At 38.6% G+C, this 13511-nt stretch overlaps 1 protein-coding gene across 1 annotated transcript in view; it reads left to right on the top strand.

The window, feature by feature from the left end:
* MEIKIN (meiotic kinetochore factor) overlaps positions 1 to 12748 on the top strand; it is a 133488-nt gene extending 120740 nt beyond the window's left edge. Inside the window, exons 12-13 of the mRNA XM_061188965.1 lie at positions 3124 to 3247; positions 12717 to 12748. Of these exons, the coding sequence (XP_061044948.1) occupies positions 3124 to 3247; positions 12717 to 12748 (156 nt within the window). The remainder of the gene's footprint in view (positions 1 to 3123; positions 3248 to 12716) is intronic.
* Positions 12749 to 13511: the final 763 nt, after the last annotated feature.

The raw sequence follows: 13511 nt of genomic DNA, 5'->3' as shown, positions 1-13511 counted from the left end.
TGTTTTTCCTTCTCCCTGCACCAGGACCTTTGCCCCAAAGGAGGGCTTGTGTGCCTACAGAAGTCCAATGCTCTGCCTGTGTTCGTCACATTTTTTCCCAGGTCGTGGCTGCTCCAGATATAGACCTGTGGTGTGGCATGGAGTGAGCCACACTCAGCTTGGGCTGGGGTATACAGCGAGGTGGTCACGGGGAAACCCAGTGGCTGTGCTGTTGTCAGAAGTCTGGGCTGCTTCTGGGGCGCTGCTTGAGTAAACGCCAGCAGTCACCACGGCTGCTCTACCTTGGCTCTGCCCCAGAACCGGGTCACCTCTGCATCCCAAGGTCGAGTCTTTTCCCCTGAGGTGCTGCCCTAGATTCAGTGCCACGCTGTGGCATGGAGTGAGCTGTGCCGGGGCGTTCACTTCACTCATGTTGGGGAGTGCTGTGAGGTGGTTGCTGGAAACCCAGCAGCTGCTGGGGCAGACCTCTGTCTTCCCTGCCTGGGGGCAAGGCAGTACCTGTGCACTCCTCATGAGTGAAGTCCAGGTTTCTTCAACCTTTCTGTCTCTCCCAGTGGTTCTCCAACCAGCCAAAGGGCTGAATGAGTAGATTCTCCCAAGAAAACTCTGGTACTGTTCAGTATTAGAAGGATGGAAAATGAATGCTGGGCAGGAAAATTGCAGATGTCCACTTCAGAGGATGATATGAATTTTACATTTGAAGAGATTTCTATATAATCTTTATTTAAAATAGGAGCCCTTCATAAATATGTATCTCTACTTCTGAGTTCTAAGAGACAAGATATGTCATGTTTGAAAGATACGGTATTTCTTTATTCTAGAGATGGTCTGCTTGACGGGATATTGTCTAAATTAACTGACAATCCCTATCAAATTACCAGTAGCGTTTTTCACAGCCCCTTTGGTACTTACTTTCTTGTTGTTATAATGAAATTATATGAGGATGTGAAATGTATTTTGTCCATCATTTCTGCTTAAAACTATTCTGAGCTGAATCTTGAAGAACAACTCTGACACTGACCTTGACCCTGATCATTTATTTTGTTGCTCTTATTTGATGAGAATCCTATGGACCTAAATTGGGGATCTCATCCTCCTAAGATTTGTATCTGTTTCTACTACAAGTGTAGCTAGGGTTGAGTATCAATCTGGGACCATTTTGGCCCCCTTTAACAATTCTGGTTTTGTGTCACAATCTCAGGTTCAGCATTCCTTTCTTCCTGTTGGCCCATTTACGGTGTCCTGTTCTGAGCCAGTCACTGTGTCTAGTGGCATGGAATACATTGATTGGCTAGGCTGGGTCTTGTGACCTTGTTGGTGCTCAGAAGTGTTATCAGTGGTGCTGGGAAAACTGCACAGCTACATGTAAAAGAATGAAATTAGAACATTCTCTAACACCATGCACAAAAATAGACTCAAAATGGATTAAAGACCTAAATGTAAGACCAGATAGTATAAAATTCCTAGAGTAAAACATAAGCAGGATACTTTTTGACATAGTCGCAGTAATATCTTTTTGGATCCGTCTCCTAGAGTAATGGAAATAAGAACAAAAATAAACAAATGGTATCTAATTAAACTTAAAAGCTTTTGCACAGCAAAGGAAACCATAAACAAAACGAAGAGACACCCTACAGAATGGGAGAAAGTATTTGCAAACAATGCAACCGACAAGGGATTAATCTCCAAAATATACAAACAGCTCATGCAGCTTAGTATCAAAAAACCAAACAACCCAATCAAAAAATGGGCAGAATACCTAAATAAACATTTCTCCAAAGAAGACATACAGATGGCCAAAAACCACATGAAAAGATGCTCAACATTGCTAATTAGAGAAATGCAAATCTAAACTACAATGGAACCCTCCTACACTGTTGCTGGGAATGTAAATTGGTACAGCCACTATGGAGAACATTATGGAGTTTCCTTTAAAAACTAAAAATAGAGCTACCATATGATGCTACAATTCCACTCCTGGGCATATATCTAGAGAAAACTATAATTCGAAAAGGTACATGCACCCCAGTGCTCATTGCAGCACTATTTACAGTAGCCAAGACATGGAAGCAACTTAAATGTCCATCGACAGATGAATAAAGAAGATGTGGTATATTTATACAATGGAATATTACTCAGCCGTAAAAAAAGAATGAAATAATGCCATTTGCAGCAATATGGATGGACCTAGAGATTATCATACTAAGTGAAGTAAGCCAGACAAAGACAAATATATGATGTCGCTTATATGTGGAATCTAAAAAAACCAATATAAATGAACTTATTTACAAAACAGAAAGAGACTCACAGACGTAGAAAACAAACATATGGTTACCAAAGGGTAAAGGGGGGTGGGGGGAGGGATAAATTAGGAGGTTGGGATTAATATATGCACACTACTATATATAAAATAGATAACCAGCAAGGACCTACTGAATAGTACAGGGAACTATACTCAGTGTTTTATAATAACCTATAAGGGAAAAGAATCTGAAAAGATATATATAACTGAATCATCACTGCACTGTATACCTGAAACTAACACGATATTGTAAATCAGCTATACTTCAATGTAAAAAAAAGTTATAAAGGTAACCACTAGAAAGACTAAACGTTAGTGCTATGGGGGAAGGGATGTAAAGTGGTATAAAAAGGTGATTTAATCCATCAATTATAGAAGAAATAAATATTCCTCATAAAATTTCAAAAAAAATTAACTGAGTTGGGAAATCAAGGAAATCTAGTTTGACTTAAATTTATATATATGTTTTAACTCAGTAAATCCTCTAAACTTTCTCTCCCACTTTGGAGTGCTTGAATCTCAACTCATTACTTTCTCTCTGTTTTTAAATAAGTTATCCAACCTCTCTGAACATAAGTTTCCTTGTTTTACAAATGGGAGTAATATAATCTGCTTTGCTGGTTCTTGTGAATATTAAATAAGCAAATGTTTTAAAACCAATTACCTAGTGTCTGGAGTGAAATAAGCATTTTATAGATGCTTTCTATTGTTAATATCTATGAAATATATGGATATTGAGACTATTTGCCTTTGAAATAAAATAAAACAATCTATAGATATAGTACCTGGAAAAATTATACAATATCTGTTTTCTTTTGCAGTTTCCTTCAAATACATCAGAAATATGTTGTATTATTAAAGCATCACCAGGAACTAGACAAGTGGAAAGTAAAGCTGTTATTGTAAGGAAGAAGAAATATTCTCCTCCTAAAGATACTCCTCAAGGTACTGTAGTATGAATGCAGAACCTACTTTTTGGAAGACACCAAACATTTTTTAATTGTAAATTCCTTATGTATACAGGAAGTTCAATTATAGATTGTATTCTGAGAGTTCTGGCATAAAGTGGAAATGGTAAAATTATTAAAAACTTGGTCAGGTTTCAGAACCTGAGCAAAATAGTTTTTTGTAAGTCAGATACTTCATCTCTTGAAAAATTAGGTTATGCCATTGGTTTAAAGTGTGTTTATCTAGGATACTTCGTCTTACAACTATCTGAAATTTAGTGTTGTTGGGTTTCGTATTTAGTAGATATTTCATTTTTAAAGATATGGAGGTATTTTTGCATTCACTTAACATTGGTTGAGCACTTCCTCTGTGAAAGGCACCTTATTATAACTTCTTTATTTCTCACTATTACTTTATGATGACAGGATGTATACTCTGTCCTCATTTAATATATTAAGAATCTGAGGCTTAAAGTATTATAGTATGAAATTTGTCTAAGATCACACTGCTTCCAAGTGGTGGAGAGGAATTCAATCTTTAAAGGCTTCTAAATGCCAAGTTTAGGTTTTTCTGTACTTCTCTCACTGCATATCAGGCAGAATGTCTAATTACTCAATGGAGCTTGGGCACCTTTGAAAGGTAAGCAGGCAGTGAAGCAATTGAAACTTAATAGGTTATGTATAACTTGATCCTTGTCCCCATTTCCTCCACAGAATGTGCCCTGAGCACTCCTGAAGTCCACAGAGATCTTCTTATTTTTCTCTAAGTTCCTTGACTACTTAATTCAATGACACTCATTTGACACTTAATAATGTACTACTACCTGACATAATTTACAATGCTGACTTTTCATATTCTTTAGGTTATGAATTTTTAAAGGACAGAAACCACATACTAGACTTCTTTCTATGTCTATCTCTGATAGCTTTTTTAGCATAGTGGTAGGGAATAGTAGATGCCGTATCAGTCAGGATTCTACCGAAGAAACAGAACTAGTAGGACATATATAGCCACAATATATGTATATGTATACAAAGAGATTTATTTCGGAGAATTGACTTATGCAATTGGAGGGTCTGGCTGAAAACTCTAGGGCAGGCTGGAAACTCTTGGGCAGGAGCTAATGATACAATCAGTCCTCAGGAGGAATTTTTCTTCTTCAGAGAAACCTCAGTTTTGCTCTTAAGGTCTTTCAGTTGATTGGATGAGGCCTACCTACATTATCAAGGATAATTTCCTTTACTTAAAGTTAGTTATTACATATGTTAGCCGAACCTACAAAATACCTTCACAGCAACACCAAGATTAGTATTTAATTTAATTGGGTAATGTTGCCTAGCCAAGTTGACGCATACAACTAACCATCACAGTCCACTCCATGTCAATATGCATTCATACACATTTCCTTAAACCATATTTAATCTCCAAATAAAGACAATAACAAAGTCATACTTCTGCCTAACATAATACAACTGCTGTACACAAAACTGAAAATGTGCTAACTCCTTCCCCAGAAGAGGATGGGTGATGTTTGTTCTTCTCCTTGATATCATATAACTTATATACTATGATATAAAGTTAACTGATATTAATACAACTTATGTTATATGATATGGGCATGAGAGAGGGAAGAAAACAAAGATATTTGCTTGACTAGTCATGTGATCATAACGGGTATTTATAACTACCTTCCTCCACTACCCATTCCATATTCCCTCTCCCCTCAGTAAGCACCTCAGCTGGTTGTGGTTCTTTAACTGGTCAGGTGACACAACCCTCATTTCTGAAGGGCCCGTGCTGTTAGTAGTCCTGCTTAGATTGGGTTATTGTAGTTTTCCTTTGACCTTAATCACGGGGCATGTTAGTACTAAGAGATGCTCTAAATGATCTCCTGTGTTCCAGACATACTCTTCCTTACCTCCATCATGGAGTAGTAGTCCAGTTTCCCCTTGGTAGTCAGGATCAATCACCCCAGCCAGCACAGTAAGTTCCTTCTTTGCCTGTTGACTCAGAGGCATGAGAAGCTCAAAGTGGCCAGGTGGCTGTCTTAATTTCTAGTTCAGTGGAGTCATTGTTGTGACTCCTGCATTACTCCCTTTGGAACTAAGACCTCTAGACCTGCAGAGCATAAAGTCATGGCAAAAGGAGGCAAAAATTTTGCTAGTGGGTCACCAGGGGTAGTATTGAATAGTCTCACTTCCATTTCTACCACTTGACTCCTGGGCCTGTGAATCCTGGCTATGGGAGAAACGGTACCATGTATTGGATGCTGATTCAGAGCATACACAACCTTCTGCAGAACCTTGCCTCAGCCCTGCAAGGTATTGCCACCTAGTTGGTGCTGTAACTGAGTATTCCAAAGGCCTTTCCACCATTCTGTCAAGCCAGCTGTTTCAGAATGGTGGGGAACATGGTAAGACCAGTGAATTCCATGAGCTTGGGTCTATTGCCAAACTACTTTTGCTGTGAAGTGAGTTCCGTAATCAGAAACAATGTTGTGGGATACCATGATGGTGGATAGGGCATTCCATAAATCTTTGGTTGGTGATTTTTAGCAGAAGCATTATGTGCAGGGAAGGCAAATCCATATCCAGAGTAATTGTCTATTCCAGTAAGAATAAAATGCTGCCCTGATCATGATGGAAGCGGACCAATGTAATCAACCTCTTGCCACCAGGTAGCTGGCTGACCACTCCAGGGAATGGTGCCATATCAGAGACCAACTAGATGTTGGTCTCTGCTGCTGACATATTGGGTACTCAGCAGTGGCTGTAGCCAGGTTGACTTTGGTGAGTGGAAGTCTGTTTTGCTGAGACCATGCATAACCTCCATCCCTGCCACTATGGCCACTTTGTTCATTGGCTTATTGGGTGATGACAGGGGTGGCTGGGGAAAGAAGCTAACTGGTATCCACATAACAGGTCATCTTATCCACTTGATTATGAAAATTTTCCTCTGCTTAGATAACCCTTTGGTGAGCGTTCATGTGGGACACATATATCATCATGTTTTTTGCGCATTCAGAGAGTTCTATCCACATGCCTCTTCCCATATTTTCTTGTTACCAGTTTTCAAATCATGTGCCTTCTGAGTCCCTGACCATCTAGCCAGACTATTGGTCACAGCCCATGAATCAGTATATAATCACACATCTGGCCATTTCTCCTTCCACCAAAGTGAACAACCAAATGTACTGCTTGAAGTTCTGCCCACTTGAAGTATATCCCTTCACCAGTTTCCTTCAGGGATGTCCCAGAAAGAAGCTGTAGGTGCTATAGCTGTCCACTTTCAGGTGGTGTCTGCATATCTTGCAGAACCATCTGTAAACAAAGCCTTAGCTTTCTTTTCCTCAGTCACCTGACCGTAGAGAACTCCCCATGATGCCATTAAAGTAGGCAGGGAGAGAGAAGATAATGTACCAGGAGTAGGGGCCACGGGCATTTGGGCCACTTCCTCATATAACTTACTTGTGCCTTCAGGGCCTGCTTGAGCTCAGTCTCATATATACTGTTTCCATTTGCTAACAGAGTGCTGCTCTTCACAGCCAACTTTATGGCTTGGTGCATCAGACAACACACAATTCATGATGGGTATCTCAGCTCTCATTGTAACTTCGTGGCCCATGGTTAAATATTCAATCTCTACTAAGACCTAGTAGCAGAGCAAAAGCTATTTCTTAAAAAGAGAGTAATTACTCTCTTGGCAGCGCTTTGCTCCAAAATCCTCAGGGCCTATACTGTGATTATTCACCTACAAGCTCCAAACAGCATCTCTTTCTGCCACTGACATTTCAAGCACCATTGGATCTGCTGGATTATATGGTACAAGTGGCACGGTAGCCTGGACCTTTTGCAGAGCCTTCTCTTTGTTCTGAGACTCCCTCAAAACCAGCAACTTTTTAGGTCACTTCGTAAGTGGGCTGGAGTAGTACACACAAATGAGGAAATATGTTGACTCCAAAATCTAAAATGGCCCACTAGATGTTGTCTCCTTTTTGGTTGTAGGAGGGGCCAGATGCAACAACTTATCCTTTACCTTATAAGGCATATCTCTCATACCACTGGAACCCTAGAAGTTTCACTGAGATGGAAAGAGTCCCAGCAATTCCATTTCCCTGGACCCTAAAGACCCAGCAATTCCACTTCCAGTCTGTTTTGCTGAGACCATGCATAACCTCCATCCCTGCCATCATGGCCACTTTGTTCATTGGCTTATTGGGTGATGACAGGGGTGGCTGACATATATATGACACTGTATATATATATATATATATATATATATATATATATATATATATATACAGTATATCCACTATATTGGGTACATTTGTTGAACATAAGATATATACTAGCATGTTCATAGCAGCACTGTTGGTAATAGCTTCAAACTGGAAACTATCCAAATATGCCCATCAACAGTAGTAGAATGGACAAATAAACTGTGGTATATTCATTCATTAGGGTGCTATATAGCAGTGAGAATCAACAGTATATAGTTACTTGCAACAATATTGATGAGTCCCACATAAGAAGCCAAACACAATAGAGTACATTTAATATTACTTATATTTAGTACAAAACTAGGCAAACTAAACTATGATGGAAATCACCACAGTGGATGTCCTTGTTGGGGAGCGGGTATTAACTGGAAAGCGTTATAAGAGGGAATTCTAGGGTACTGGTAGTGTTCGGTTTCATTATCTGGATGCTGGTTACATGGGTGTGTTAAGTTTCTGAAGACCCAACAAGCTGTATAGTACACATATGTGTACTTTTCTGTGTGTATGTTATACTTCAGTAAAATGATAAAAATAAAAATAAACTTCTCTTAATTTGACCTTTTTGGCCTATCATATTAATTTATGACAGCAGGTAATGTCACAATTCTGGGTTTAATTATTCAACAAATCAAAACTAAGTTGTATCTAGGAAGTTCTTTTGAGTGTTCAGACCAAAATTATTATTATTATTATTATATTATTTTCTTATACAAAAAGATAAAACTTGAAACAGTTCTAGATTTTTCCTCCTATTCTGTTGGGGTGTGGCTGCTTCTTCACACAGGGGAAAATACTACATTCACATCAGTTTATTTGAGGACCCAGTGCAGAGTTCAAGCAGCAAAACCCCAACTTAGCAGATCTAATTTCAAACTTGACACTCATTTCTAAAATTACCACAGTAAAAAGGAACAAAGATCCACGGCAAATGAATGAACTGTGATACAATGTTCTCTCCAAAATGTCTTCATTTTGCAGCTGTAATTACATGGATGTCTGCTTTAGGCCATTTTAGATGTGTGCGGGTATATAATATATATATGTGTGTGTGTATTTCATATATATACACATATATATATGTGGATGTGTGTGTGTGTGTGTGTGTATGTATATATATATATATATATATATATATATATATATATATATATATATATATGTCAGCACACTTTTCAAATCCAGACAGGGTAACAGCAACAGCTTAACTCTGTGTGTGTGTGTATATATATATATATTTTTTTTAAACATGATACTTTAGTATAACTTTTGTTAATTCAGTAGTACAATCTATTTCTGTTCTACAGAATTTTTATTTTATAGCTACAAGGGTGAAAAGTGACCTATTACATTTACATCTCACATATCCTGGCATACAAACAGTACTTACTGAATTTGAGCCAAAAACTAGAAGTCTTTAGTTTTAGCACTTGAAGAGCTTCTTCACTTCTACAGTCTTAAATCATATCCTAGTCACATTTCCAGAGTTTTCAAATGATTCATCATTGTAAACCGCGAGAAACAGGTGAATCCAAACTTTTAATTACAGTTTTATATACAAGTTAGATAACGCAGCTCAAAAAGACTTTGCTATCCACCCTAAACCCAACACACACATTCTCCACTAAGTTATTAGACAAGTCTTAGGGTTTTCCTTCTTCCCTTACAAATAATACACACATTTAGAAGGAGCTGGTAAAACTGATACATAAGATGGCAAATGAGAGGTGACATCTGTTGGTTCCAAAATTGGTCCTGCAAATGTTGTACTCTGCTGTGTTCTTTAACTGTGTGTCTGTTACATGCAGAAGCTCTTCACAAGAACTGACATCAAACTCAATGTAAGTTAAATTTACAGTACTGTATGAAGTTCTTCAGATTCAAGGATAAATGTGAAAAAAATATTAACACGTGAAAAATTCAGCCTTTCATGCTACCGTTAAGACCATGTCAAATTCATAAGCAGATTCTTTGGTACAGTTGAAAAACGGCATTGTGTGGATTTGTGGCGTGGAACTGAAATATAGAAGTATGTTTCTCATCTGCGGTAATCCTCACCCCCAATTCTCAAGTACCACCCAATTTTCTTTGCATTTTTACACAATTCTGGGAAAAAAAAAAAAGGGAGGAAAAAGACGCTGGCATTGTAACAATTCCTCCCCTCACAGGAGGTCTTCACGCTCTCAGATGAGGTCTCCTGAGACTCTCTGTATGGTCACTGGCTCTCAGATGGCCTTTGACAATGACTTGGACACTTTCCAAATCAAATCCCAGATGTTGCCTAACTTTTCCTACTCTCATCTCTGTCATTGCTGGTAAAATTACGATGAGCGCGTTTTTCCCTTATGGAGAAATCAGATCAAAATTTTTAGTTTAATTCACAGAGAGCCCCCTGATGCCTGTTGAACTAGTTGTGCCACCTCCTGTCTTCTTCCTAGGCTCTCACCTCATATAGCAGCCTCCTTATTTAAGTAATTCCCTTTCAACCTCTGGGCACTTGTCTCTGTCTTTCCTTCAGTAAAAATAGCAAAGCCCCAAGCTAACTGCGAGCATGTTATTTTAAACATGTAGCAGGCTATTTTTAGTCCTGGCATTTAACAGTTTAGCTAGTTTGGCAGTAATCTAATCAGGACTACAGAGTGAAGCTCACTTTTGATGGTCTAGGACCCCTGTTCAGTATGCTGCTTGTTTATTAAAAACTGGCACTATGCTGATTAAAGAAAAAAATTGGTGAAAGTAAACCACTAGAGGAGTCCAAAAGAGATGTGGTAGAGGAGGTGATGTGGGTAAGTAGAGATCTGAGAATGGTGACAGACAGACAGATAGAAGAGGCCTTAGAAAACATCCAGTCCAAGGTTTCTCATTGTGTGGTTCTCTGACCACCTGTACCAGAATCACTGCAGACCTGGTAAATTACAATCTCTAGAGATATGGCACAAGAATCTACAATTTGATGAGCTTTCAGAGTGATCCCAGTAAGCACTAAAATTTGAGAACCATATAATAATCTAGTTTATTTTGCTCATTTTGCATATAACAAAAATGACCTGGCCATATTGATAAGTGACTTGCCCAAGTTCACATAGCTAATTACTGGTAGAATCAGAACTAGAACTTAGTTTTCCTGGTTCTAAGTTTGACTGGGTAGCTGTCAAATAGGGAATGTGGGGTAGAGTAGATAGGGCTCTGAGTTTCTCAGCTCATCCAGACAGAGCAGTTTTGATTCTCTTTGCTTTACACATTGGACTTCTATATTCTCTTTAAACAGAGACTTAATTTTTTTTTTTTGTGCCAAGAAGAGGGTTGGACAATCATTGCTTCTGTACCTCTTACAGTTACAGCAATGGATGTCTAATTTATTGGTACTTTAATTCAGCCAACAAGCATGCATTAGGCACTGCATTATTAGCTAGGGATAGGAGTAAAGCCTTTGCTCTCTGGGGCTCACAGATTAGTGATGAGGTAGACCTCACAGTCTTCTCTATAAGGTGATAAGTTAGAAGTGGAGCAAAGCACTCTAGATGCCCAGGAGAGGATGCTTTTAACTTTGAAGTGTCAGAGAAGACTTCCAAGCTAACAGTACATTTTGGAAAATCAGACAAAACCTGTAGCTATCCTTATAGTAAGATTTTTATTTTCATCTCCAGAAGAGATGATAAGTGGTGTGTTATAAATTCATATCTTAAGCTAGTAGAATAACAGCCTTTACCTGGGTACATATATATCTTTAGTGAGAGTTTGAGTTTTTAGATAATAATAGCAGGCAGAAGTATCACACAGAAATATGATAAAGTGTTGTGCTCATACCACATGGGGAATTTATAAATAATGCAAATTCCAGGGTCATTGCTTCAGCAGTCTGATTCAGGATTTCTGGGGATTGAGAACCAGTGTAACCTAAAAATGTTTATTGGTATAATTGCCAGGGTTTAGTGACTGCTTAGGTACTGGTACAGCGTAGTGAGAGAGAAGGACAGTTAGAGGATGACTCCTAGGTCTCTAGTATTGTAAAGTTTTAGAAATGATGTGCTCTAGGTGATGTCAGGGGAAAATATAGGGCATGGCCCTGGATGTATATATGAAGGCAGAGGAGGGATAGGGGAGACTACATAGTTGGGTGGGTTGACTGCCACTTGGAAAGTTACTCAAAAATTGGTATGGAGAAGATGACTGTGGCCCAGTTTCCAAAGTCTTTAATAAATGAGCAGATAGTATCTGAGGTCAGTGAAGACAACAATAAGGAGGAGTAGAGGGTAGAATAGCCAATACTTCCCAAACTTTAATTTACTTGTGAACTGATTGAGGATCTTGTTAAAAATGGAGATTTTGATTCAACAGGTCTGGAATGGAGCCCAAGATTCTACATTTCTAATCAATTCCTAGGTGACATTGAAGTTACTGGTCCATGGACCACACTTTGAATACCAAAGATATAGGTCTCTGGTGTTCCAACAGCTGCACATCAGACTTTCCTGGATATTTGAGTCCCTTGTCCAGAGGTTCTGTTCTAATTGGTATGGAGTATAGCCTGGATATCAGGATTTTTAAAAGCTCGGATAACTCTATGGTGCAGCAGAGTTTGAGAACCTATTGATATAGGCTGATTAGGCTAGCGGGTGAGGTATATCGTAGTATGAAAGTGGCAATGGGAATAGGTAAAGCTGACTCCACTCTGGATCTTGTGGTACAAGATATTGGGGGAGGGGGGAAGGCCCCAGAATCCTGTATTGGAAAGAACCTGGGTTCACCTACAACAAAGGGTAGGAGAATGAAAAGGAGAGATGGGTAGGAAAATGTGAGGAGGTTCTGACTAGGTGGTGGCTGAGGAGGACTGGGATGAGAAGCACAACTGGATCCATTCCACCAGGTTACAAGGCTGGAGTTAGTGACCTGTGATGGCCACTAACAGCTGTCTTTGCTGGGCTTTCCATTGGAATGTTATTGAGCAGGTCTCTTTGTGTCTCCAAAGAGAAGAGAAGCGTCTTCAGCATGTCCAGGAAGGAGTGAGGCAGCTACTCCATTTTTTTTTTTTTTTTAATGACCTCTGGATTTGTTTCCTAAGGCTCGATGGAGTGAAACTAGAGTTGCTTGGACATCAAGCGTTCTCTCCCCCAGGGACTAGTTATTAATAACTATTGAACACCTGCTTGTGATGCATATGAAATAATCTATTGTTATTTTTTTCTCCAGATATTATAATAAAAACAAGCGGCAGGATGTAGCAGCTGTGGCTGAATTTTCACTACTTTGAAGACTTGAATGTGAAGTCAAAGTCTGTGAAGCAGAATGTCTGCCTAAAATTACATGAAATTCAAAAATCAAAATTCTCTGATTATTTGTGATATATCCTGATGTTGAAATTCTGTTGAGTCTTATAAACTACTTTTAATGAGCTGAGAAAGAATCTTCTGCCTGCTTCTTAAATATATGTATTTGTATTATAAAATAACAAATAGCTTATATTAGAAGACTGTACACTAAATAGATGACTTCAGCTATTTATAAAGACCCAACACCAGGATACTAGGTAACTTCATTTGATGGTTTTTTCCCAAGTTTATCCTGTGTATGGATTAAAGGTAGTAAAATTGTTGTTGCTTATATTACGAGCTATTTTTAACAGAACTTAATTGAAACCACATGAGTGAGAGACCTAATTCCAGGTCTGACTGAAAGAAACTCTATACTTAAGGTTTGCTGAAGCAGGGAATGTATAATACGTACAATCAATCACACACTAAGTATTTAATATATTACCTCATCCCCAAACAACCTTCTTTAGCTAATACTACCTATCTGTAGGATTTTTTTTGGGCGGGGGGTAATACAGCTTATTGTGGCATCTTGGAAATGCCCTTCCTAAAAAGGAACAATCCTGTTGTCAGTGAACACAGTGTATAACGTTGAGATTTTAACTCTGTTGGTTTTACTAATGTTATTAGACATAAAAGTAAATGAAGCAAATTTTCAAAGCTCCTTTAATAT

Source organism: Eubalaena glacialis, chromosome 4, assembly GCF_028564815.1.
Source record: "Eubalaena glacialis isolate mEubGla1 chromosome 4, mEubGla1.1.hap2.+ XY, whole genome shotgun sequence".
Lineage (NCBI taxonomy): Eukaryota > Metazoa > Chordata > Mammalia > Artiodactyla > Balaenidae > Eubalaena > Eubalaena glacialis.
This window is presented reverse-complemented; position numbering and strand designations above follow the sequence as displayed.